This window comes from Theropithecus gelada, chromosome 12 (assembly GCF_003255815.1).
Source record: "Theropithecus gelada isolate Dixy chromosome 12, Tgel_1.0, whole genome shotgun sequence".
In the NCBI taxonomy this organism is placed as follows: Eukaryota; Metazoa; Chordata; class Mammalia; order Primates; family Cercopithecidae; genus Theropithecus; species Theropithecus gelada.
Window position 1 is genome coordinate 82,744,013 of NC_037680.1, and position 24,365 is coordinate 82,768,377.

At 40.3% G+C, this 24,365-nt stretch overlaps 1 protein-coding gene across 2 annotated transcripts in view; it reads right to left on the reverse strand.

Moving 5' to 3' along the window:
• Window positions 1–11,293: 11,293 nt before the first annotated feature.
• The window catches only part of INO80D (INO80 complex subunit D), a 94,799-nt gene continuing 81,727 nt past the window's right edge, over window positions 11,294–24,365 (reverse strand). Inside the window, exon 11 of one of the 2 annotated variants that reach the window (XM_025405238.1) lies at window positions 11,294–23,065. In XM_025405238.1, coding sequence (XP_025261023.1) covers window positions 21,900–23,065 — 1,166 coding nt within the window. In that variant the 3' untranslated portion in view covers window positions 11,294–21,899. The remainder of the gene's footprint in view (window positions 23,066–24,365) is intronic. The other variant, XM_025405239.1, reaches the window with a different exon arrangement.

The window sequence follows — 24,365 nt, forward strand, 5'->3', positions numbered from 1 at the left end:
GTTGCTTCCGATAAAGAGGGATGGCCACAGCTGAGAAGACGCCTTTAAAATACAATCTGGGAAAGTACTCTCCAGTCTAATTTGTTTCATAGCATGTTAGTACTTTTAAAATTTTTCTGCAGCATACTTGGAAAAAAATTGGAAGAGTAGCAGGGGCAGATAAAACATGTCCATTGGTAACTGCCATGTGTCCAGCAAGGCTGGCAGATCTGTCCAGTAGAGAAACAACAAGCCTTATAACCTGTTGAACTTAGTTTATTGCTTAGACATCAAACAACAACAACAACTCAAAAAACAAAAAGAGGCCAGTTCCTCATGTCCTTTGTGCCATAAGGCAACACTGAAACAAAAGTGGCCAGATGACAGCATGGATGATAGCACACTGTAGCTGAGAAGCCTGTGGCATGATGCAACGAAGCAATTTTATAGCCTGCAGCTATTCCCTACGGGTAAAGACAAGGCCTCACACCTCATCAGAACCCAAGAAGCAATGAGAGTGTCTCATGATGGCCTCCATGGAAGATTGGGAGGTGAGGGGAAAAGGCCTTAGGGCATCTCCTCAGAAGCTCTTCATGTTCTGGGACAATCACAGGGCATTCTTCCAAGACTTAGATCAGTTGTGGTTAAGCTTTGCCTATGTGGCCTGCATGGAGACTTGCACAGATGACGAGGACATCATGGTGGAGTCATTCCCCTAGGCCATGGTGGAATTAAAGAGTCTCCTGGGAAAGATTATGAAAGAGAGGGAAGAATGACATGCAGAGGTCCGTAAAAAGAGCCAAAAGGGCTCTGATTAGCAAGCTGAGTCACTAGTTGGTCTACAAGGGAAAGAGGTTACACGGGCAGTATTGGTTCGTTAAGATGGGAATCTACCATGGGCAAAGGGCTAGTGAAAGCCCAACTGGACACAGCATAACAGGGCACTTTAGACCATTCCTAACACAGGGATCTGGAAATGCTACTTGACATTGTGAGAAACAAACTCACCTGTCCACACCCAAAGAATGGACTCAGAGACCAGGAGAATCGCGAAAGTAAGACTTTTAATGATGGTCTTGCGAGATTGGGTGTCTGATGAGCAGGCACACCCAGTACAGTTTCAACAAGCAATTTGTCCCCTAGTGCGCATGTCCCTTCCCCAGTTCCTCATAGGCTGAGGACGATGGGGTCACAATCTTCCCAGACATCGCCTATTGATTGTTAGGTAGGGGAGTTAGATGGTTTCTTTAGGGTTGTCTTGCTGCATTGTTTTTGCAGCCCACAATGCACTGCAATCCTAGTTAGCTCAGGGCTTCTTCAAGTATTTGACTTATGACCTAAGTAGCTGGGCAGGCTGATAAGAATAGACAAAGCAAGCTGTTTTGCAGACTAGTAAACTTTCATCTTAGACTAAACTTTGGTTGGGGTGAAGGCAACTAAGGGGTGACGGGGGAGGGAGGAAGCCGACAAGCAGGTGTTGGCTATCCAAGCAGAGGCCTAGTATACCCTGTTTCTTCTGTAGTTTGCTGACCTAAGCTGATTCAAGGCACTTTGTCTTGGAAATAGACCACTGCATATATCATTTCCTTTAACAGTAAAAAAAAAAAAAAAAAACACATGGGCTGGGCACAGTGGCTCGCACCTGTAATCCCAGCACTTTGGAAGGCTGAGGTGGGTAGATCACTTGAGGTCAGGAGTTTGAGACCAGCCGGGCCAACATGGCAAAACCCCCATCTCTACTTAAAAATACAAAAAAATTAGCCGGACGTGGTGGTGCATATCTGTTATCCCAGCTACTAGGGAGGCTGAGGCAGGAGAATTGCTTGAACCCGGGAGGCGGAGGTTGCAGTGAGCCGAGATCCCACCACTGCACTCCAGCCTGGGTGACACAGTGAGACTCTGTCTCAAAAAAAAAAAGAAAGAAAGAAAAAGGGAACTACTAATCTGGTCTAATTCTCTTAGTCTACAGATGAGGAACCAAAGGTCCAGAAAGGTGAGATGATTTTCCAAGGTTACACTTCTACTGTGGAGAAACGGCTTGAGCTCGACCACTTCCTCATGGTCCAAGGCTGCTTCTAGTGGACTACTTACTTCTAAATTGTGACACGTTTTTGCTTACCAACACAAAACTGCACCAGTTAGAAATTGTTCCAAAGCAAACCTGAAACTTCTGACAATGCTACTATTCTGAAGCTGAAATTATGCCTTTAAAAAAACACTTTTTTTTACCAGACTAGTTCAATGACATCAAGAATTGCTACATTCTTATTTATTTTTTAAAGCATTGTTTTATCCAGATACTTAAGAAGATGTGATTTTAATATTTCATTATTTCATTGCATTTTAAAGCAAGGTTTTAATTTAGTCTTACAACCAAAACACTTTCCAAAAAGAGCATCTCTAATTTGGGCATTTGTGTCAATAAGAAAATACGACTAATTAATATAAATCAGATTTACTGCCAACTTTTCAGGAATACATTTATTTTGTTAAGTAGCCTGTTAATTAAACAGGAGTATGATAAGAGAAACAAGTGATAATAATACAAGTAAATAGAGCTCCAAGCTTCATTATCATTTTCAGAGGGAAATGTAGGTAATATCCACAAACATTACATCACATTATACTTTTGATACCAAAATTCAAATACAGTTTTGGCACTGCTATTCTATCTGTATATAAAAATTAAGTAAAACAAAAAAGACGCTAGATGGATGTTCTTAATGATTAATATTCTGTGCATACTTTTTTCTGCACACAGTTTTTAGGGGAGACAGAACACAGATTAATGAAATGCTGACAATCTAACATATGCTGTGACAAATTGGAGTTATAGAAAAAATTGCCAATTTTGAGTATCAAGATATATTTGAAGGTTCCTCATTCTCCCTCACTCAAAAAAAAAAAAAAATCAAATATATTGTTTGGCTTCTGCTAGCATCATAATGAGCAACAGTTTATCCAGGTTCTGCTATATGCATTGAACCATTATCTCCAGCAATAAGGATTTTTATTTGTATTATTTTTATTTTCTTTGAGACAGGGTCTTGCTCTGTCTCCCAGGCTGGAGTGCAGTGCTGCGATCTCGGCTCACTGCAGCCTCTGGAGCGATATCTGTTAGGAAATGATTGCCTGAGTTTGATCAGCAAGTGAGGAAAACCTGGAACACTGGGAGAAATCAAGATGACCACGGATACTGGTGTGAGTTGGGAGTCTTTCTATTTGTTCAATGAATGAATAAATAAAAAAGCAAGTGAATAAAGGCAAAAGTTCACAGTGAGAGCTGGTCAAAAAGGAAAAGATGTTAACTTTGGATTTAGACAAGCTAAATTTATAATGATGGCTGGATATCAAGGTGGGAGTCCTCAGGAAGCAGCAGGAGATGTCAGGCTAAAGTTTGAGAGTAATCAGAGCAGTGGGTACAGGTTTCAAGTTAATCTCCAGGGAGGTCAATGTTTAAACCAGGGCATAGAAGGATCCTAAACTGGGAGATCATGTACAGGGTGAGAACAACAGAGAAGGCTGAGGAATGATGATGAGGAATTGGAACTGACAAAGAGCCCAGAAAAGGCATAATATGGGAATAAAACAGAGAAAAGAAACAATGCAATGTCATCAGTCTTGACTGGTTCAAGAGAGGCTAAAGAGAATGACATCAAAGGGCATGGATGGCCTTGGAAAGAATAGTTGTGGGAAAATCACAAGGTGAAAGCTAAACTGCAATGGGTTGAGGAGTGACGGTCAGTGGAAAGAGCAGGTATAATGTTGACCAGTACAAAGAAAGAACTGCAATTAAGGAATAAGAAAGGGGAGGGAAGATTTTAGTCTTCAAGAAGAGACATTGGTACTGAGAGTAGTAAGCATTGTGGGACACTATATTTGGCCTCTATGTACTGTGGAGGTGACATATGGTCTGGCCTCTTAGATTTCTACTTTTTATTTATTTATTTTTTTTGAGACAGAGTCTCACTCCGTCATCCAGGCTGGAGTGCAGTGGAGCGATGTCGGCTCACTACAACTTCCGCCTCCTGGGTTCAAACGATTCTCGTGCCTCAGCCTCCAGAGTAGCTGGAATTACAGGCACGCGCCGCTACACCCAGCTAATTTTTGTAATTTTAGTAGAGATAGGGTTTCACCATGTTGGCCAGGCTGGTCTCAAACTCCTGACCTCAAGCAATCCACCTGCCTCAGCCTCCCGAAGTGCAGGGATTACAGGTGTGAGCCTCTGTGCCCATCCTCTACTTTTTAGTTTAGCAAAAGTATCTTGAATTTGATGGAGCTTATGTTGAAAAATAGTTTATATTTTTTACTTTTATCTTTTTAAAATTTATCTATTTTTAAGACAGAGTCTCACTCTGTCACCCAGGCTGGAGTGCAGTGGTGCGATCTCAGCTCACTGCAACCTCTGCCTGCCAGGTTCAAGCGATTCTCCTGCCTCAGCCTCCCCAGTAGCTGGGTCTACAGAGGGACACGCACATCTTCTGATAAAGGACTGTCTACTAATTCTTTATACTTATAGTCATATTTTCTTTTCTTTTAGACATGGGATCTTGCTGTTTCCCATGTTGGCCTCAAACTCCTGGGCTCAAAGGGTACTTCTGCTTCTGCCTGAGTAACTGCGACTACAGGTGCATACCACTGCACCCAGCTCTATATTTTCTTGTTTTTTTTCTTGCGACAGAATTGCCCAGGCTGGAGTGCAATGGCATAATCTCGGCTCACTCCAACCTCCGCCTCCTGGGTTCAAGCGATTCTCCTGCCTCAGCCTCCCAAGTAGCTGGGATTACAGGCATGTGCCACCACACCTGGCTAATTTTTTGGATGTGTAGTAGAGATGAGGTTTCACCATGTTGGTCAGGCTGGTCTCGAACTCCTCGGCTCAGGTGGTCCACCTGCCTCAGCTTCCCAAAGTGTTGGGATTACAGGCATGAGCCACTGCACCTGGCCTATATTTTATTTTCTTGAGTAGTTTCTATCCCAAAGTATCTTCTTTAAGTCAGGATACCATGATATATTTTCTTCCATTAAATGATGCTTTGTAGTATGTAAGATAAAATGTAGGAGAATTTTTTTAAGTTACAAAGCAAAGGCAAATTTATATTTTCTTTTTTTCTTGTTTTGAGATAGAGTTTCGCTCTTGTTGCCCAAGCTGGAGTGCAATGGCGTGATCTCAGCTCATTGGAACCTCTGCCTCTGGGGTTCAAGCGATTCTCCTGCCTCAGCCTCCCGAGTAGCTGGGGATTACAGGCGTGCACCACCATGCCCGGCTAATTTTTGCATTTTTAGTAGAGACAGGGTTTCACCGTGTTAGCCAGAATGGTCTCTATCTCCTGACCTCGTGATCCACCCGCCTAGGCTTCCCAAAGTGCTGGGATTACAGGCATGAGCCACCATGCACGGCCTTATATTTTCAACAGAAGTCCCATAACTGAATGCATCCTAGAATATTTGGAAATTTGGTTAAGAGTAACCACATATGCTGGTTACCCATATCCTCTTGTATTTAAAAAATCAGCAGCAGACATCCCTTATCATCAGAAATTTCTTCCCAAGCTCTCAGCCTATCTATATCTTCCTCCTTTGCAGCTAACTTCTGTTCCCTTGTTCATTTCCCCAGGACACTTACTTCTCAAATTAGCCTATGTTGTTTATCTTCAGTCTTTCCCTCTAGTTATAAAAGAAGCATAACTAAAATTTACCTAGTACTTAGTATATGTCAAGGACTATTCTAAGTGCTTTACACAGGTTCTGTTGTGCAACCCTCTCAATGCAAAATGCATTTTACAGATGAGGAAACTGAAGAAGAGAGGGGATAAATGATCTGCCTGAGATCACACAGCTTGGAGTCAAGATTAGAACCTAGGAAGTCTGGCTCCCAAAGCCACAGCCTTAACCAACTGCTATACTGCTTCTCACTAGACCCCCTCAGTCTCTTCAGCGTACTAACTTCATTCAATAATATTTACTATGTGCTGATACTGGGAAGCAGGCTGTGCTAGGGACTGAGCTTTTTGGAATTAAGGAAGTAGATACTGGAGCATACCTTCCAGAAGGGGACACAAACAAGAAGTCATTACAATGAGAGTGAGGGGGAGGCAAGAGAACATGCTTAGGCACTTACAAAGTCAGGGTTGGGGAAGGGGCTGACTTTCCCCCTCAGAGAGTGTCGGGGAGGAGAGCTAGCCTGATAGCACTGGAATACTAGCTCCATAATTTGCTAGCTGGGAGACTCTGGAAACATTATTTAAGGTCTCTTTTTGGGCCTAACATAAAATAAAATAAAATAAAATAAAATAAAATAAAAATAGATAACAGAGCTGTTCCCCCAAATTGTTCTTAGCTTTTTTCCTTGATTGTTTACAGCTGGCTTCAACATTCAATTCTATGCCCACAGCCTCCCCATCTGTACCTCCGGCTTGGGCCACTCTTCTGAGTGCTAGCGGAAGGGGAGCTGGCCATCTCCCTCTGGCCCCTGATCCCAGCTCACACTATGTGTACTCAGAACCCACTGGCCCTCTCCAAACTGTAAAGTGTTCACAGCCATGCTGCCCACTTCCGTCGCTGGCACACCGCTCTTCCAGAAACCCAGGGGTGAAATATCTTTGGCTCTTTCCTTTCCCCTGCCCCTTACATCTTTATCACTGTTTCCAAGTCGTTTTGATTTCCCCTTTCCTTCACATTTTTACTTCCACAAGTAGGTGTGACTTCATTGTCTAGCCTGACTACTGCAGTAGCCCTCTCCCAAATCATGTCACGGCAATCTTACCTCGATCATGAGGAAAGATTAGATTTCCTGAGTGCCCGCTGATCATCACTCCCATTCCAGCCTTCCACACTCCTTATGCTGTCACGCATTAGCTTCTCTGCTCCTCACCACTCTCCCTCACACTACACTCCAGACAACCTGAACTGCTCAGTGTCCTTACACAAACCACAAGGTATCCTAACTGCTCATGTTGCTTGCTTCACCTGGAACACCTCCTCCATTTCTGAATGTCCAAACACTGCCCATCTATGGATGTCCTGTTCAGATCACTTGACTCAGGGCTGGGTGCAGTGGCTCACGCCTGTAATCTCAGCACTTCAGAGGCTTGATTGCTTGACATCAGGAGTTCGAGATCACTCTCCTCTAGAAAATTTGCTCTCTCCTTTGGTTGCAAATTCTGTCTTCCTGACTTGAGCTTACACAGCATTTTATCATTCTACTAGGCAGCTGACGGGGTCTTTCTTGTTTGCACAGATGGTTATGCAACACTCTCCTGCTAGGTGGCAGAATCCTTTGAGTGTAGAATCCAGCTGTGATTCATTTTCATGTGTCTCACTGTCCCTAATACAAACTGCCCACAAAAAATATAACTCAGTGTATACAAATGAAAGGAAGGTCAGAAAGACAGAGAAAACTGGAAAGATGGGAGAAACAGCAATAGCATACTACCATGAGGCCGACTGAAATTTCAGGGTGCTAAGTGATGAGCACCATCTTTCCATCACAGGGATTTGAAGTAGGAAAAATAACTGACTATAGTCACAACATGTTAAAGAGGACTTTTCCAAGAAGACATTTCTGTGAAAGGAACAAAATGACATCACTGGTATGGTCTGACGTGTCTCAAATTCACGTGCTGGAAACTTAATCCCCAGTGCAAGTGTTGAGAGGTAGGACATTTTAGATGTTTAAGTCATGAGGGCTGTGCCCTGATGAATGGATTAATGCCACTGTACAAGGGTTTGATGAGGAAGTTTGTCCCTCTTTGCCCTTCTGCCCTCTGCCAGGTGAGAACACAGTATTACTCCCCTATGGAGGACGACACAGTGTCCAAGGCACCATCTCAGGAGCAGCCCTCACCAGATGCTGGCGCCTTGATCGTGGTCTTCCCAGCCTCTGTAACTGTCAGAAATAAATTTTGGTTCTTTATAAATTACTCAGTCTCTGGTATTGTGATAGCAGCACAAAACAGGCTAAGAAAATCACCTTAATGTTTAGACCCACATATTGCTGGAATGCAAGTACAAATTAATGCAAGTAAGATTTTTAAATACAGACTTTAAAAAAACAAAAAAGCAAGCAAACAAACAAAAAAGAGAAACAGGCTTCACTTTGTTGCCCAGGATGGTCTTGAAGTCCTGTGCTCAAGCAATTCTCCTGCCTCAGCCTCCCAAAGGTGCTAGGATTACAGGTGTGAGCCACCATGCCCAGCCAATACAGGCTTTTAAAAGAATTATTGTTAGGCCAGGCACAGTGGCTCATGACTGTATTCCCAGCACTTTGGGAGGTCGTGGGCAGATCACCTGAGGTCATGAGTTTGAGACCAGCCTGGCCAACATGGCAAAACCCCATCTCTACTAAAAATACAAAAAAATTAGCTGGGCATGGTGGCACACAGCTGTAGTCCCAGCTACTCGGGAGGCTGAGGCAGGAGAATTGCTTGAACCCAGGAGGCGGAGGTTACAGTGAGCCGAGATCACGCCACTGTACTGCACTCTAGCCTGGGAGACAGAACAAGACTCTGTCTCCAAAAAAAAGAAAAAAATTATTGTTAGATCTTAATGAGGCAGAAGAAAGAACAAGGAGGTGGACATATACTAAAGAAGGGGAATTAATAAAAATATATTGTCTTCTAAACTCCAATTTTTGCTTCCACTCACAATCCACAGGATCTCAGCATTACCCCTTTAAAGATGTTGCCTCAACTCTAATATTACACTAACAGGCTTGTCTCCTAAGGCTACTATTATTTACTTAATCAAGAATTTAGCTAGCATAATCTCAAAAGTTTGTGCAGAGATTTAGAAAGGAAGCAGCCTTAAGTAGAAAATAACAAAAGAGCTTAAAATCAGCTACCATATAACTGAAGAAACAGAACGATCCATTTCAAGCATTATCCTCTATACCTTGTCAATCTCCAGTACAGAGAAATGGAAGAAGTTCTGTGACTGTGGCCATTTTACTAGTACAGTGGCCATCTGCCTCTAGCCTCAAAATGTCAACTTCTTTTAGAGAAACAAAGCACAACTTTAGAATGTACCTTAAACATGCCTGGGTTAGAGACCAAGGAAAACAAGTTCAATTGCTCCACAAAAATTTTTTAAAAGTTGGTGGGCATGGTGACTCACGCTTGTAATCCCAGAAATTTGGGAGCCCAAGGCAGGCTGATCGCTTGAGCCTAGTTGAGACCAGCCTGGGCAACACGGTGAAACTCTGTCTCTACAAAAAAACCCTACAAAAACTAGCTGGGGGTGGTGGCACATACCTATGGTCCCAGCTACTTGGGAGGCTGAGGTGGGAAGATCACGTGAGCCCGGGAGGTCGAGGCTGAAGTGAGCTAAGATGGCACCACTGCACTTGCCTAGGTGACAGAGCAAGAATAGCTTGAGCCTGGGAGGTGGAGGTTGCAGTGAGCAGAGATCACACTATTGCACTCCATCCTGGGCTACAGAACGAGACTCCGTCTCAAATAAAAAAAGGTCACTAATTTTTGTATGTGAATTTTTGCCTCTATGTATACAACAAAACCATTTACACTAGAGCTTCCCTCAGCAACAAGAGATAGCATTAGAAAGTTGAAAAACAATTCCAAGTAAATAGTTGTTAGTATCTGCGTTAGGCTGTTCTTACATTGCTATAAAGAAATACCTGAAGCTAAGGGTGGCGGCTCATGCCTGTAATCCCAGCACTTTGGGAAGCTGAGGCAGGAGGATTGCTTGAGCCCAGGAGTTCAAGACCAACCTAGGCAACACAGGGAGACTTCATCTCTACAAAAAATAAACAAAATTAGCCAGGTATGGTGGCATGTGCCTGTAGTCCCAGCTACTCAGAAGGCTGAGATGGGAGGATCGCTTGAGCCCAAGATATCGAGGCTGCAGTGAGCCATGATGATGCTACTGCATTCCAGCCTGGGCAAGAGAGTGAGACCACAAGGCGGAAGGTAAAGGGGGAGCAGGCACATCACATGGCAGGAGCAAAAGCAAAAGAGAAGGGTGGGCGGGGGGTGTGTGCCACACACTCTTAAACAATCAGATCTCGTGAGAACTCAACTATCGGCAGGACAGCACCAAGACATGAGGGATCTGCCCCCATGACCCAAACACCTCCCACCAGGTCTCACCTCCAACATTGTGGATTACATTTCAACTTGAGATTGGGGTGAAAACATTCAAACTACATCAATGCCTTAAAAAACAAGAGTGTCCCAGCACTTTGGGAGGGCAAGGTGGGAGAACTGCTTGAACCCAAGAGTTCAAGACCAGTCTGTGCAATATGGTGAGACCCCATCTCTACAAAAAATAAAAGGAAAATTAAGGGCTGGGCATGGTGGCTTATGCCTATAATACCTACACTTTGGGAGGACTGAGGCAGGAGGATCGCTTGAGCCCAGGAGTTCAAGACCAGCCTGGGCAACATGGCAAGACCCTATCTCTAAAAAACAGATTAAAAAAAAAAAAATAGCCAGGTGGGGCGGCACATGCCTGTGGTCCCAGCTACTTAGGAGGCTGAGGTGGGAGGATAGCTCAAGTCAGGGAGGTTGAGGCTGCAGTGAGCCATGATTACACCACTGCACTCCGGCCTGGGTAACAGAGCAAGATGCTGTTTCTAAAAAAAAAAGTTTCTTCCAGTTTTCTATTGCTTTTAAATTTTGGCTATAACACACGAAGTTGTTCTTATATTTGTGAAGTTACGAAAATGAAGACAGAAGAGGCTTCTGATTTAAAGAAATAGAAATTGGCTTGTAAGACTTCCATTATAGCATGTAACAATTTCAGCCGGGCGCGGTGGCTCACGCCTGTAATCCCAGCACTTTGGGAGGCCGAGGTGGGCGGATCACAAGGTCAGGAGATCGAGACCACGGTGAAACCCCGTCTTCTACTAAAAATACAAAAAATTAGCCGGGCGCGGTGGCAGGTGCCTGTGGTCCCAGCTACTCGGGAGGCTGAGGCAAGAGAATGGCGTGAACCCAGGAGACGGAGCTTGCAGTGAGCCCAAAACGCACCCCCGCACTCCAGCCCGGGGGACAGAGTAAGACTCTGTCTCAAAAAAAAAAAAAAAAAAAAATTCAAATGCAACTTCTGGTTGAACTTCAAGGCTGGATACCCTATCAAAAATCACTTTGGATAGTATTTGATTGATCCACAGTTATTACAAATATTAATTATTGTTAGTTCAACCATAAAAATCATGAATATATCTGCCTAGAGTTATTGGTGAAATACAAAATATTAAAAAATACTGTATTCAAATAAAGGCAGAAAAATACTTACCCTGGATTTGCAGCTTCCATCAATATCCCAGCAAAGAAAATTAAACTAAAAACAAGGCTACTTCACAGCAAGATTTATTAATACATCCAAAAGAAAGAAAGAAAAATGATTTTGTCACACTATATACAGATAATACATACAGTGTTTCATACACATATTACATCAGTTTTTACACAAGAAAAATATACATAAAAATGTAAACTTTTGTATACAAAAACCCTTAAACAAATTAAACAAGGACCAGATAACAAAAGGAGACCAATTCATTATTATTTCATCAAATTTTTTAAAACAGTAATACAGTACATTCATTGAGATATATATGGAAAATGTGAGCCATCTCTTCTTGTTTAAAGGGAAATTACAAACCAAAAGCCAATCGCCTCCCAAAACGTGGTCTCCCCCAGCAGTGCCGCACCCAATACCACAAGTATGCCTCTCCACTAGAACTGGGGGCTCTTACCAAAACCTGCCCATCTCCTCATCTTGCTCCTACAGTCTGTGCAGAAACAAGTGGCTCCTAACTTTTGTGCATATAATTAAATTCGCAGCCACTAGGAACACAAATACAGAGGAGAGATTCTCAGTTTGTAAGTTCCCTTTAAGCAGCTTTTATATTTTTGTATTTATTTTTAATGCATGGTCTGTTAAACATACTTGTGTGCCAAGGTGAATGAGAACACTGAAAAAGAAGGGCTTTGAGAACCGCTAGTCCTTGCTACCGTGCAGTTTCTTTGTCAGAAGAGATTTTAAAACCGTCCAACCTGTCTCATTTGTTGGTTTCAAATAAGCTACCTCACCTTTGATTTCCCACTGCAACTTGGTTTCGACTTACACTTCAGTACTCTAGTTGTTAGTACCATACAATTGCCAAGAGGCTTTTTGTTAAAGGCTACTTCTGATATCAGGTTCCAGCTAAGCTACTCAGTAAAATGGCTCAAACCCCAGCCTCTCTATTTTAGTCTTCAGGAGTACTCTTACTTTACTGTTTTTTAACATCTTACAATTTAGGATTGTCCATCTAACCCTCCTCTCTCTGCAAGTTCTTGAGATGTAATCTGCTGCCAACTCTTCACAAAATAAAATAATATTCAATAGTTCTTCCTTAATAGTCTTGCATTCAGTGTGTCAAATTGATGTACTAATGAAAAATACCTGAAACCATAGGGAATAAGAATTAAATCTATTTCAAGCACATGCAACTTGGAACTCGCCAAAAAAAAAAAAAAAAAGAAAAGAAAAGAAAGAAAGAAAAAAGAGTTTGGGAGGGCCCTTAACTAAAATGTGCTTAAGACAGCTTCATGAGAGAGCTGCCTTCCTTCAAATTTGAATTTTGAACAAGCAAAATAACAATTAGGTGATATATTTCCCTGCAGCATGAGAGTAGTTAACTTCCTCCAGGCAAAATGATCTCAATAATCATTATTTATTAATGAAAGGAGGAGGCAAATTGGTGAATTAAGTTGATCTAGGAGATGGTGGATGACATACACTAATGGAAATATTAGGATCGCTTTATAAGTGAAATAAACAGTCTGGTCTGTGGAACATCTCCACTTCAGAGAGAGGAAAAATGCACAAAGCTCCTCAAGTGAATCTCCAGCTCTTTCTTACTCTCATGGGACAGATGGCATTTTTAAAATGACAGTCTCCCTTTCAGTTAAGAAAAACACAACAATAAAAGGAAAAGGAAGATAAATAAATAGTGTGTGGATGTCTTTAGATGAGACTTTAAATGTTCTTTAAATAACTTTTGATAATGTATTTTAAATCATTACATACAACTGCCACTGCAGTGACAATATTCCAGTAGGGGCAGCATTTTGCTAAATGTAAAAGATTGCCATTTAAAACTCATACATATACATGTGTATATACAGTTATATCAACACTATTTATATACATATATATCTAGAGAGCAATATTTCATTGCCTTTGAATATCTATATATCTACTCCCACAATATATACTAGAGACATACTGTGTGAGTACATATGAAAGCATATGTACACATGCTCTGACATGTATATATACACTTTTGTCTGTGTGTGCATAAGAGCTTTAAAGGCACAATATATAGGGATGCAAGTTTTCTAGAGAGCTGCAGCAAAGTTAATACAGAATGTCACAAACTGAGAAAAGTCAAAAGGAAATATAGCAGAATTCATCACACAGGAATTCATCAAAGCAGTTTCATCATGAGAAAAATGAGTTAGTTACAGAATTCAAGAGGCTTACATGTGACCTTGTATGCTTTCCATTAAAATGTAAATGGTGAAGTTATGATTAAACTACAAAGCAAATAAAAATATGTAAATGACAAATTAATGACAGTAAGTGTGGAAATAAACCTAACACTAATATCAATCATAAACTCATAATTATGTTCTCTTGTAATTTAAGTAAAATGCCCCCACATTATTGAGGTAAAACTTTCAAATTTATTTTATTTGAAGGTTGGCTTTCTGTTTGTTTTTGAGACAAAGATGAATGCCCAATTCTCAAAATTACTATTGATAATAGTACCAAAACTTGTGTCTTCTGGGAAAATTTGAGAGATAAAGATCTTTCAAAGAAAACAGAGAAGTTGACGAAATATGCTTAAGCCAAAAGTTTCTGGCTAGAAAAGACAGAATTAAGGAGAAAAAAACCACAATGATGTGTGATTTCTTTTTCTTTTTAAGTGATGAGAGACTGACCAGTAGAAGGTGGTGAAGATGAAGAATAGTGGAACTGGCAAGTAAGAATTGTTCAGACAGGCATTCATTGTGTAATATCCATAAACAAGACTATAATCCAAAGGACTTCCATTTTACTGTTCTGATGATGTACTCTAGACTGTCACCTCCTCTGGCTTACAGAATAATCCAGAACTTTCCATAGACTTTAATCTTGCTTAACAAAGGCTGTTTACCTATTATACACACACATTTTTAAGGGAAATATATGTATATAGCTTTATCTATACACACACATATACATACGTGTATATATAGATTTATACAAATGTATAAATAAACATAATACTTTTCAATCTTTCCATTGACAAGGCAAGTTCACATTCAGCAAAGTGCCACCACATCCCATATACACATCTCTGTACAGATATACACATAAGGGTCTGTTTTCACCCTTCAATCGGGAGAATTTTTTCTAGCAAATCCCATTAACCAGCAACTGAAGGGAGAAATGGCACCAGTACAAACTCCCTTCTTTCATTTGCATGCATATGTACAAGAAATATGCAGATTAAAAAAAAATCCCAAAACAAGAGTGAATGAAACCAGGAGATGCTGCAAAAATACAACTGTAGAAAAGAACAGCATATAGAGCTTTCCTAGGTCTTCACTATATCTAAGATGAAGTAAATGATGCTCAAGAGACAACTACAAATTCAGGTATATTATCAGAAGTTGTTTTGACATATTTCGAAGTACATGATTTTTTAAGTATTAAAAATAAATGTCATTGGAACATTTAATAACAACTCTAATTTTGACTATTTTAGACCACCAGATACTCCAGTAAATGTATAGCAAAATAATACTTTAAAACTCAAAATAAAGGGGTGTATTTTCTTTTTAATTCCATATGAATCAGGGGTAGCACAATTTTTCCTATAGCTAAAATATGGGGATGGGAGCACTCTTAATAAATAACAGCAGAACTGAGTAAAAGTCTTTTGAAAAATTTTGGAAATGAAATCACCCCAGCTTTGAAATATGCACGGTGAAATGATCCCACCAACTCCTTAAACAAAGCAGCCCCTTCCAAAAATTCTTTATGAAAGGCCTATACTTTTTCTTAACTTCACCAAGAAAAGATGATCAACAATATTTTCTTACTCAGAATATAAAGAAATCTATAATAAACATAAAAAAGGTTCAACAGATCTCTGGTCCCATCACCACAATAGATAAACACAGCTCATGTCTGGGGCTGTCTGTCTCCCTCTCTTATTTTTATACTCAAAAGTGAGAGGCTGATCTTAGAACCTCTATTTCTCATGTCATTTTATGAACATAGCATAATATAAGTTAATCCAAAGGTTAACATAAAATGCACATGATATCAGAGCTAGCCTTTTAACATAAGATAACATAGTGATTAATTTGGTGTATTTATACAACAGAGACAATGAGAAAGTAACTCCAATACCCTCAACTAAATAAATCATGTTTCTACAATACATTCGGTTACCTTTATCTATTTTTACATAAGCACACATTCATATCTCTCACACACGTGCCCCCAATGTATATTTTTGCATGTGTGTAAAAAATACAGACATATACATGCACACGAGTAATTTAATTCTATTTTAAAGTCACAGTGGGAATTCCTTAGTGAGGAGGGATAAAAAGTTCCTGAATAAGACACTGAGAACATCTAGATTTATTATTTTCTCTATTTTACTTCCCAACTTACAGAATAAACTGTAAATTAAAGAATAAATCCATAGGAAATAAAAGAGGTCTTAAAAACTTAGTTTACAAATTCCAGCTACAGTAGTTGGAGTTTTACTTGATCTATGTATTTCTATGTACCCTGTAACTAAGCTTCTAGCCATCTTATGTAAACCACAGATCATTTACTAAACAACATGATTCTCAACAGTTCTAGGAACAGTTATAAATGGTCTAAAGGTGTTCTACATTTTGAGGCCCCAGGATATCCTTTTATTTTATATATCTGCAAGGTAGCAAAGGATAGCTATACACCTTGACACGGCAGAGATCCAGTGTAAAAAGGTGCTTCACTAGTTTGTTTTGTCAAAAAAAAAAAAAAAAAAAGCTCATATATATTTAGCTATTAAACACATAGGCAACATAATTCATTACACTCAATACAGCTTTAGTATAAAACTTATAATTTATGAGGTGATGTTAATAGCATAAATTAATATACCTTTTCTCTTAAAATCTACAATAAGTATTCTGAAAGCTCATTGGGGAAGGAAATTTTTAAATAAAAGTTTTAAAGCTGTGCATGATGGGAAAGGATTCTGTATTCTGAAGCTGAGATGAGAGCCTGGAGGAGAAAGGAAAAAGTCCTATGCAAGACACTGTGGGCTACAAAACCAAAAGTTTCCTCTTTCTTCCGCTCTCTTCAATGATGAGTCACCTTTAGTTTCTTTTAAAACTATTTTCTTATTTTAAAAACTGCCCTAATTTCCACAAGGAATCCCTGAGACATACTCAATACTATACAGTGAAAAGAACTATCACTGTTAAGAGGAACAGATTCAACCCTTCCAAACAGATGAAGACAATGTCAACAAGTGTCAGACTTCCCATCATTTCAGCACTAATCCACTGGAGCCAACTGTACCTTAATGATGCAGGTTGGAGTCATTTCAGGGCAAATCAGTCTATTCCCCTAAGTAAAAGCAATGGTGTGGCATTTAGCTGCATTGGAGCCTTCTGCACTGCGTGTTGAATTTCCAAGGGGAACTTTGGGTGCATATAGAGCTTACTTCAGTGGTCCCCAGCTTTAAAAACAAACAAAAACAAGCAAACGAAGAAAAAAGAAACAAGTGAAAGAAGAGGATTCTATGCCTCTTCGGCCGGGATGGGTACAGATCATGTGTGCATGTGCATTCTTCAGGACTGTAGTGGGCAGAGGAAAGCAGGCGGAAGAGAAGATGGAAAGCCGTGCTGCCCTATGGAGCTCACTGAGAGTTAGATAGATTTTTCTCTTATACGAGTATTGTTCTAAACTTTAGGTCACTCAAAACTGCGTTCAAAGTAGCCAAACATCCCCAGTATTGGGGAACATAGGGTAAAAAAAGTCATACCCAATTTGCTTGCTCTCTCTCTTAAACGTCACATTTCCTCTTATTAGCTCTGTATCACAGTGCAGAGAAAAACTAACAAAAAGATAAGGGCTAAAGTGAAAACAGAATTTTTGCTATGTAGAAATAAGGCTCCCTAAGTTTGACGCACAAACAACTGCAGCGTTAATGACACTGTTTATTAGAAGAGACGGAACTATTCATTAAAGTTTGATGTTTTCTTTCCTAATTCATTAGTCAGGGAGAAATGCTTAACAGATATCCAAACATGTCTTTCACTGGCATTTCATTACAAATTATTGTATTTAAAACGTTACTTTAATCTACTAAACATGATTTTGGTTTCCTCCAGAATATAGGAAAATTTATAAAGATATTAAGACATTATTAAACTGTTTAGCTTTTCTACAGAAAGCCAGTGAAGATTCAGTTAATGTATTGGGAGGGGGGAAACATCTATGTTCTTTCATGTAAATATATATATAACTCTCCACCCCCAAGAAATATATTTTTTTGTCAGGAAAAATATCCTGAGAACAATGTAAATACTGGTAATAAAAGAGATACAAATGAAGACTGTTCAGTATGACTAACTTTTCTTTCAAGGAATCCTCTAAATTGCCTCATTAAACTGGAGAGTTCTTTAGAAGACCATAATATTAGATTTCTATATATACCAGATTAAGAAGAGAATTTTAAAAGAAGTCTAAAAGAAAGATGAAGAAACTGAAAACTAATTTTTAATGAATTTCAAACCTCTTAGTAAGTTTAGTGTTAATATACTCATCTTTTTGCAATACCAACCCATAGCGACCTTCTGAACTAACCTGGAGGAGAGGAGATTGCCTTACATGTGCACTGCCGACTGATGGCGCCCACTGACCATCACCAGCACCCCTAGGATGCCAAGGCACGGGAAAGATGGCGGGCAAGCACCGGCGGACTGACCACACGACATTTACTAGATATGCTCAAATTCTAATCCACTTTATAAAAACAGAATGGTACAGGTCAACGGAAAGGTCAATTCTTTCATGTAAAAATAAAAGTGTATGGACAGGGCACCTCTGTGCAGCACAAACATGGTTTCCTTCCTGATCAAAGAGCTGTCTTTGCTACTGTGGACTGTGATCACAGATTGAGAACAAGCTCTGATAAGGAAGAGCTTTAGTGTCAGTCACAGAAAATGATGATTCTTAACTTTCAGATGAGAGACTGGGCTTATTTTAAAAATAAATCTTATAAATAGTTATTTGGCAAAGATAAAGTATTAGCTTTCTTTAGCCTTAAGACACTAAAGACAGTAACACCAATTTTAAGGGAAAAAAAAACCCAATAACCTCACTTTCCAACTTGCTCCCTATGCCTACTATTTGTTTCTGATTATAGTCTTCTCATAGAGGGACACTAGACACACCACACTGCCTGCCAACATGAAATTGCTCAGGAAGTCATTTATAAAGCAGTTATATCACACATGGTAGGTTACCAGAGAAAATAATCCTTTGCTGTCTAAGCTATGTGACGATAATTAGAAAATTTTTCCATTGCATAGTCTGTCACTTGGTGGGTTAAGTATAATTGCTACTTATTATTATGAGTTGTTTACTAGCTACATAACCTACCCAGATGTGCAAATTGCTAAGCCATTTTTACAGAAGAAAAAACAATGTCTTAAGTACTTTAATTAAAATAATATTAATAATTATGTAGAGAGAGTAGAGAAAGCCCATCTTTTCTTCTGATGCTACTGATCACAGCCAGTGAATATCACATATTAGAATGGAATTCAGATTCTCAGAGAACAGAATGTATCCATTAACTGCAGCAACTTTGTAAATTAAATCACAGTAACACAATCTAACTGGCCTTTATAAATAGTCCCAAAGAACTGCAGAAACAGAGTGAAGCTTCTTTGCCACTATTTCTCATGGGTTTAACACTAGAATAACAGCTAGTTTCTACCTATTTGGGACCTTATATAAGATTTGTTTTTGATTCCAGTATTGCCTTATGATAGCATAAGAGCTACCTTAAAAGATACTAATTTTCATATTTCTGGAGTAAAAGACACTTCATTCCTTTCTCTACATATTAATAGCAAAGTTACTACTAATAGACAAGAATGGCTCTATTAACTAAAAGAAAAACACAGATCTCTCTGGGCTTATAGATGTTCTCCTCTCTTCCAAAAAGGGACTCATAAGAAACAGCAAGAGCAAAGCAAATTGCAAACTTTGATATCTGTTTTGAACTAGATAAAACAGAGGAGAAGTTTGTTGTTGATAATTCCTCAACCACTTTCCTCAGCTTTCATCACGGGCATCCAAACGAAAATGTATTTACTCAAAGTTTTTGGTGTGAAGCTGTAACTAGCAACATTCCTGATAATTTCATGCCTCCTTACTAGAAAGCAGAGAAGGGCTTTTAAATGCACATAAAACAGAAAATTGCAAACAATAAAATGTGCAACTTACTGTAAACTCAGCTTTGTATCATAACTGAAGAATTTCAAGCAGCTAACACGAGGGACAAAAAGATAGAAAAAGTTCAAATCAGCTACCCACGACTTTCCCTTCGCTGTCAAAGGGCTGATGAGGAAGTCAATGTGCTGCTCTGCGACAACCTTTAAATACACAATGGAGACTAAACTGAATTGCTGGGAATGGATAGTTACCTAGTGATGCTTACGATGGGTTGTGAAAATAGTTTAACAAACTAAATGACATTTTTGAGCAGAGGTAACTACTCGTGACCACTTCATTACAGTACATTAAAATAAAAAAGCTTACTAATATAGATTCACAGGTGAGAAATATTCAAATTATCTGTCCTCACCATTCAGAATAGAAATTTATGGTGATACCAAATATAATTTTGCTTTATGACATAAGTTATAATTTAGAAATTTTGCACTCTGCAAAAAAGGCAAAGCTATTAAAAATAAATCTTCCAATCAATTACCATGATTTTAAAAAAACTAAATATATTACAAACATATTTTTGGCCCACAAAAAGAAACATCAATAAATATAAAATAGGGCATATAATGATTTCATACAGTCATGTGACATTTCCCCTCCATAACCTCAGGCACGTGGTATCTGCATAATGCCTACTGATCACCATCATTCCTTTAAAAAGCAGAGAAAGAAAAGCTTTCAAAAGAAGGGACTGGTTAGAACTAGCATGGCATAAAGAGAATACATACAGGAAGTAGGAAAATACATCCAATCGTTACCTATTAGAAAGGAATTAAGATCAAATATTCCCTGACAAATGAATTACTGAACCACATCAATAGGTATGTTCTCTCTACTTAACTTTTAAAATATATATATATGTGAATTAGACTAGACTCAGGTATAAATAGCCAATGGTATCTCAAGGGACAGTGAAACTACTCAGCAAAGGCAGAGTAGAGATGCCTTTAAAATCTAGTTCCACCCTTCTCTGGGGGGAAAAAAAAGGTAGGCAAGAAACCTCACAAATTCATTTCATAGTCACGAACTCCCTAAACTACCCAATATGATTTTTAACCCTAAAATCCTGGATGTTAAAAACATTTCCCAAAACTATTTTCAAATTTACTTAAACCCAAGTACTTAAATTATTTTAAAAGTACCAAAGGGCAAATAAAATTTATGTCTAATTTCCATATTCTGCTTTGAAAGAAACTTTAAAATGTGTATCCTTCAGATATCACACATCACTTCACAACTGGTACACTGATTCTACAAGAGTCTGCAACATTTTACAAATCTTACCAAAGAATCACTACTGTAAACATGAAAAATTCAAAAGCAAAAGATGGATCAAGGAGTTCACAGATCCCATCTTTTCAAATCTATCTGACCTATCCTGCTTTTTCACATCAAAATATTTTCTTTAATCACATCTTGCAAATGTATTCCATGAGAGAGAGATTTAGAAACATATGTCTGAAAAGACAAAGTGACCATCAGGTCCCAGAACCCCAGGAGCCTGCAGTCGTCCCAGGCAAGCTTTTCAGGACATGCCTACCTCACTGACAGGAATCCAAGCTTTCTATGTTCTGTTTCTTCTTGGGCTAACTTTTAGCAGAAAAAGGTTGTGCTATTCACACGACCAGCCCACCACCCTCCCTATTCAGGAAACTTGAGGAAAAGAAGGACCAACCTTATTAGGATTGTGAGATGTAGGAGAGGAGAAAAGTAAGAGTCTTATACTCATTACAGAGGGGGAAACAAACAAACAAACAAAACGCAAACTAATGGGACAGCCGCTTCCTGCACTGCACAAAAACACACGCGTGGGCACACGCATACTCACAGGCAGTCAAAAGACACATTTTTTTCTTTTAGTTAAACATGATCACAATTAGGAATGGAATCCTGGCCTCACTGTGGTGTTTAGCAGTTGGTGCTAAGTCAGTCTTGACCTGCCACACACCATTTGCTGTCTCTTATACAGGAACTCAATTAATAAGATCATTCTATCTAGAACCACCTATGTAAAAACCTGGCAATAGAATGGAAAGCATTGATCTGAATACTAGGAAATAGTAAAGGGCACTGGTATTCTGAGGTATCTTCCACTTCTAGGACTTGCTGCTAAAAATCAATCCTATCCAGTCACTGTGCTGAACCACTAAGGAAACCACTGGGGCGGAGTGGGCCTGCCAGGAGGGAATGAGCACCAGTGCTAAGAAGCACATGTGAACACTGTAGCGAGGTCCACTGCAGGGCCACTCATTGAACTGGGAAGGGGGGGTGCCCCTCTAATCCCCATCTGTTATATCTTCTTTCGGAAAAGGGGAGAGGGGTGCTAAAGAGGAAACAAACATAGAAAACACTGGGTTCCCCACCTGCCTGCAAACACACAGACACCCTCAGTTAGGGGAGGGAAAGGGAGAAGATGCATTATTGGTACTTGTAGCTGTGGCACCTGTTACTGTGAAGCCTGTAGGAGGGGCTATAGAGCTGTGGCTGGGCTGCAGGTCCTTAGGAATGCCACTGTGAGAACTCAGCTGGTGGCCGAAGGCTGCGCTGAACTGAGGGAGTTGCTGCTTGGGAGAGGTGGAGGCCATTAGTTCAGCAGAAGGCCCCATGCCACTGAAGCTGGTCTGTGGTAACCCCGGAAGCACACTGGAGCTGCTGGGGGTCACGGTGGCGAAGGCAGGCTGTGTGGTCTCTGAGTTCGAAGTGGTGGGTGGTGTGGATAGGGAAGTGGAAAGAAGATGTCCATCTGCGCCGAGAAGGTTGCTAAATGGAGAGGGGTCTCCAAGGTTGACGGGGAGATTGCCCCAGTGAGTTCTGGGGTTTACCACGCCTCCAAGTGGCACCTCAAGTTGGGTTGGGAGCAAGTGCTGCGCCATGATGGGCATCTCTGCTGAAAAGGTAGCTGCCATATTATCACCAGAGTACGATGTTGTGTGGGGAGAGGTGATATGGTCACTGTAGGGAGACGGCACATGCTCACTATCATAATGGCTTCCATGGGGCGAGGAGTGGGAGTGATCACTGCTGTATTGCTGTCGTGAGGTGATTAGGTCATCTGCCTTGCTCAGCAGCTGGGCAGGATGTGGCCTCTGGGAGGCATGGCTGCCGTCATGAAGTCCATGAAACTGTCCTGGGAAGGCTCTCTCCCCAAGTGCACTCTGGCTGATCAGAGTGGCAGAAGTAAGGCCAACGTTGGCTGGGGCAGAGAACTGCCCCTGGATCTGCCCTGCCAGGGGTGTAGGTGGGTTTGACAAGGTAGCAGAACGGAGCAGGTTCTCATCCAGCTCTAGACTAGAAAAATTATCATGTACTATACGCCCATTCAATAGCTCCCCTAGGTCTGTGTTCACCTCTCGGCTCAAGGATTGTATTCCTGAAGCTCCAGTACCTGTGGAGAACACCCCTATTCCTCTATCTGACAACTCCTGGACTGGCACACCATCTGACTGGGCAAGGACCCCAATGGTACTCAGGCACTCGAGAGAAGTTACAGCCTGCAAGGCCCGTTCAAGCTCCTCAGCCTCTTCGGTAGTTGGGAGGAGGTCTCCATTCTTCCCTGAGTCAACAAAAGCCATCAATAATCAGTAGAGCTTTTACCAGTCCTACATCACAAAAATCATACATTTGAATTATTTTAAACAATATTCTATTTAAAAAGAGTCCCTCTTGAAAAGAAAAGTTTCCAAGATTTGGATTGGAGGGAAAAAGTGAAATAATGATCTGCAGGACAGGGTCTGAAACGTCAGCTGTCTACGAACTTGAATCACCATCTTCAGTTGATTTACTGAAAACCATCTCAAAAGCCATCTTATCAAAGTACTACATTCTTAGGAACTCTAAGGATTACAAATGTAAAACTCACGGTAACTATGTGATTATACATGTTTTTTACCTAAAATTATATTATTGTCATTAACATAGAAAACATATAATATCAACTTGGATTTGAGACAAAAGGCTGTGTAGAACAGGCCCACCTTGCCTGTTCTACTCCTGACTCTCCCAGCTGGAGGGCAGCTGTGGAAGGTTAAAACACAGAAATTCATACATCTAGTTTAGCACAACACTAAGCACTCAGCTCATTTCATGGGTTATCTTTCAAAATGCTTTTGCTTTACTCTCTAATCCTTCCCCCTCATTCTTGTCCCATTTCTTACTAATTTTCATAAAATGGAAGCCCATGGACCTACTTTGATTTCATTTCTAATATTCAAAAAATCTATTGTTAGGAACTTGATTAATCACCATGGAAATATTCGATTTTTAATGGTGAAAGAAACATTCTAAGAGTATAAAAGATTTCCCCTGAAAGCATGGGGGAATTGGCAGATTAAGCAAACTTCATTTTGGAAAAGTGCACTTCAGTTGAAGTACAGGGTGGGGTATAAAACTAGGGCAAGTTCTAAAAGACTTCAAAACTCACGTTCGGCTGGGCGCAGTGGCTCATGCCTGTAATCCCAGCACTTTGGGAGGCCAAGGCAGGTGGATCACCTGAGGTCAAGAGTTCGAGACCAGCCTGACCAACATAGTGAAACCCCATCTCTACTAAAAATACAAAAATTAGCTGGGTGTGGTGGCAGATACCTGTAATCCCAGCTACTCGGGAGGCTGAGGCAGGAGAATCGCTGGAACATGGGAGGCAGAGGTTGCAATGAGCTGAGATGGCGCCACTACATTCCAGCCTGAGTGACAGAGCAAGACTCCGTCTCAAAAAACAAACAAACAAACAAACTTCATGTTCAAGATGTCTTTGTTCAAAAATAAAGTAAAAGTATTCACAAAGTTGGGTCGGGTGTGGTGGCCCATGTCTGTAATCCCAGCACTTTGGGAGGCCAAGCAGGTGGATCACTTGAGGC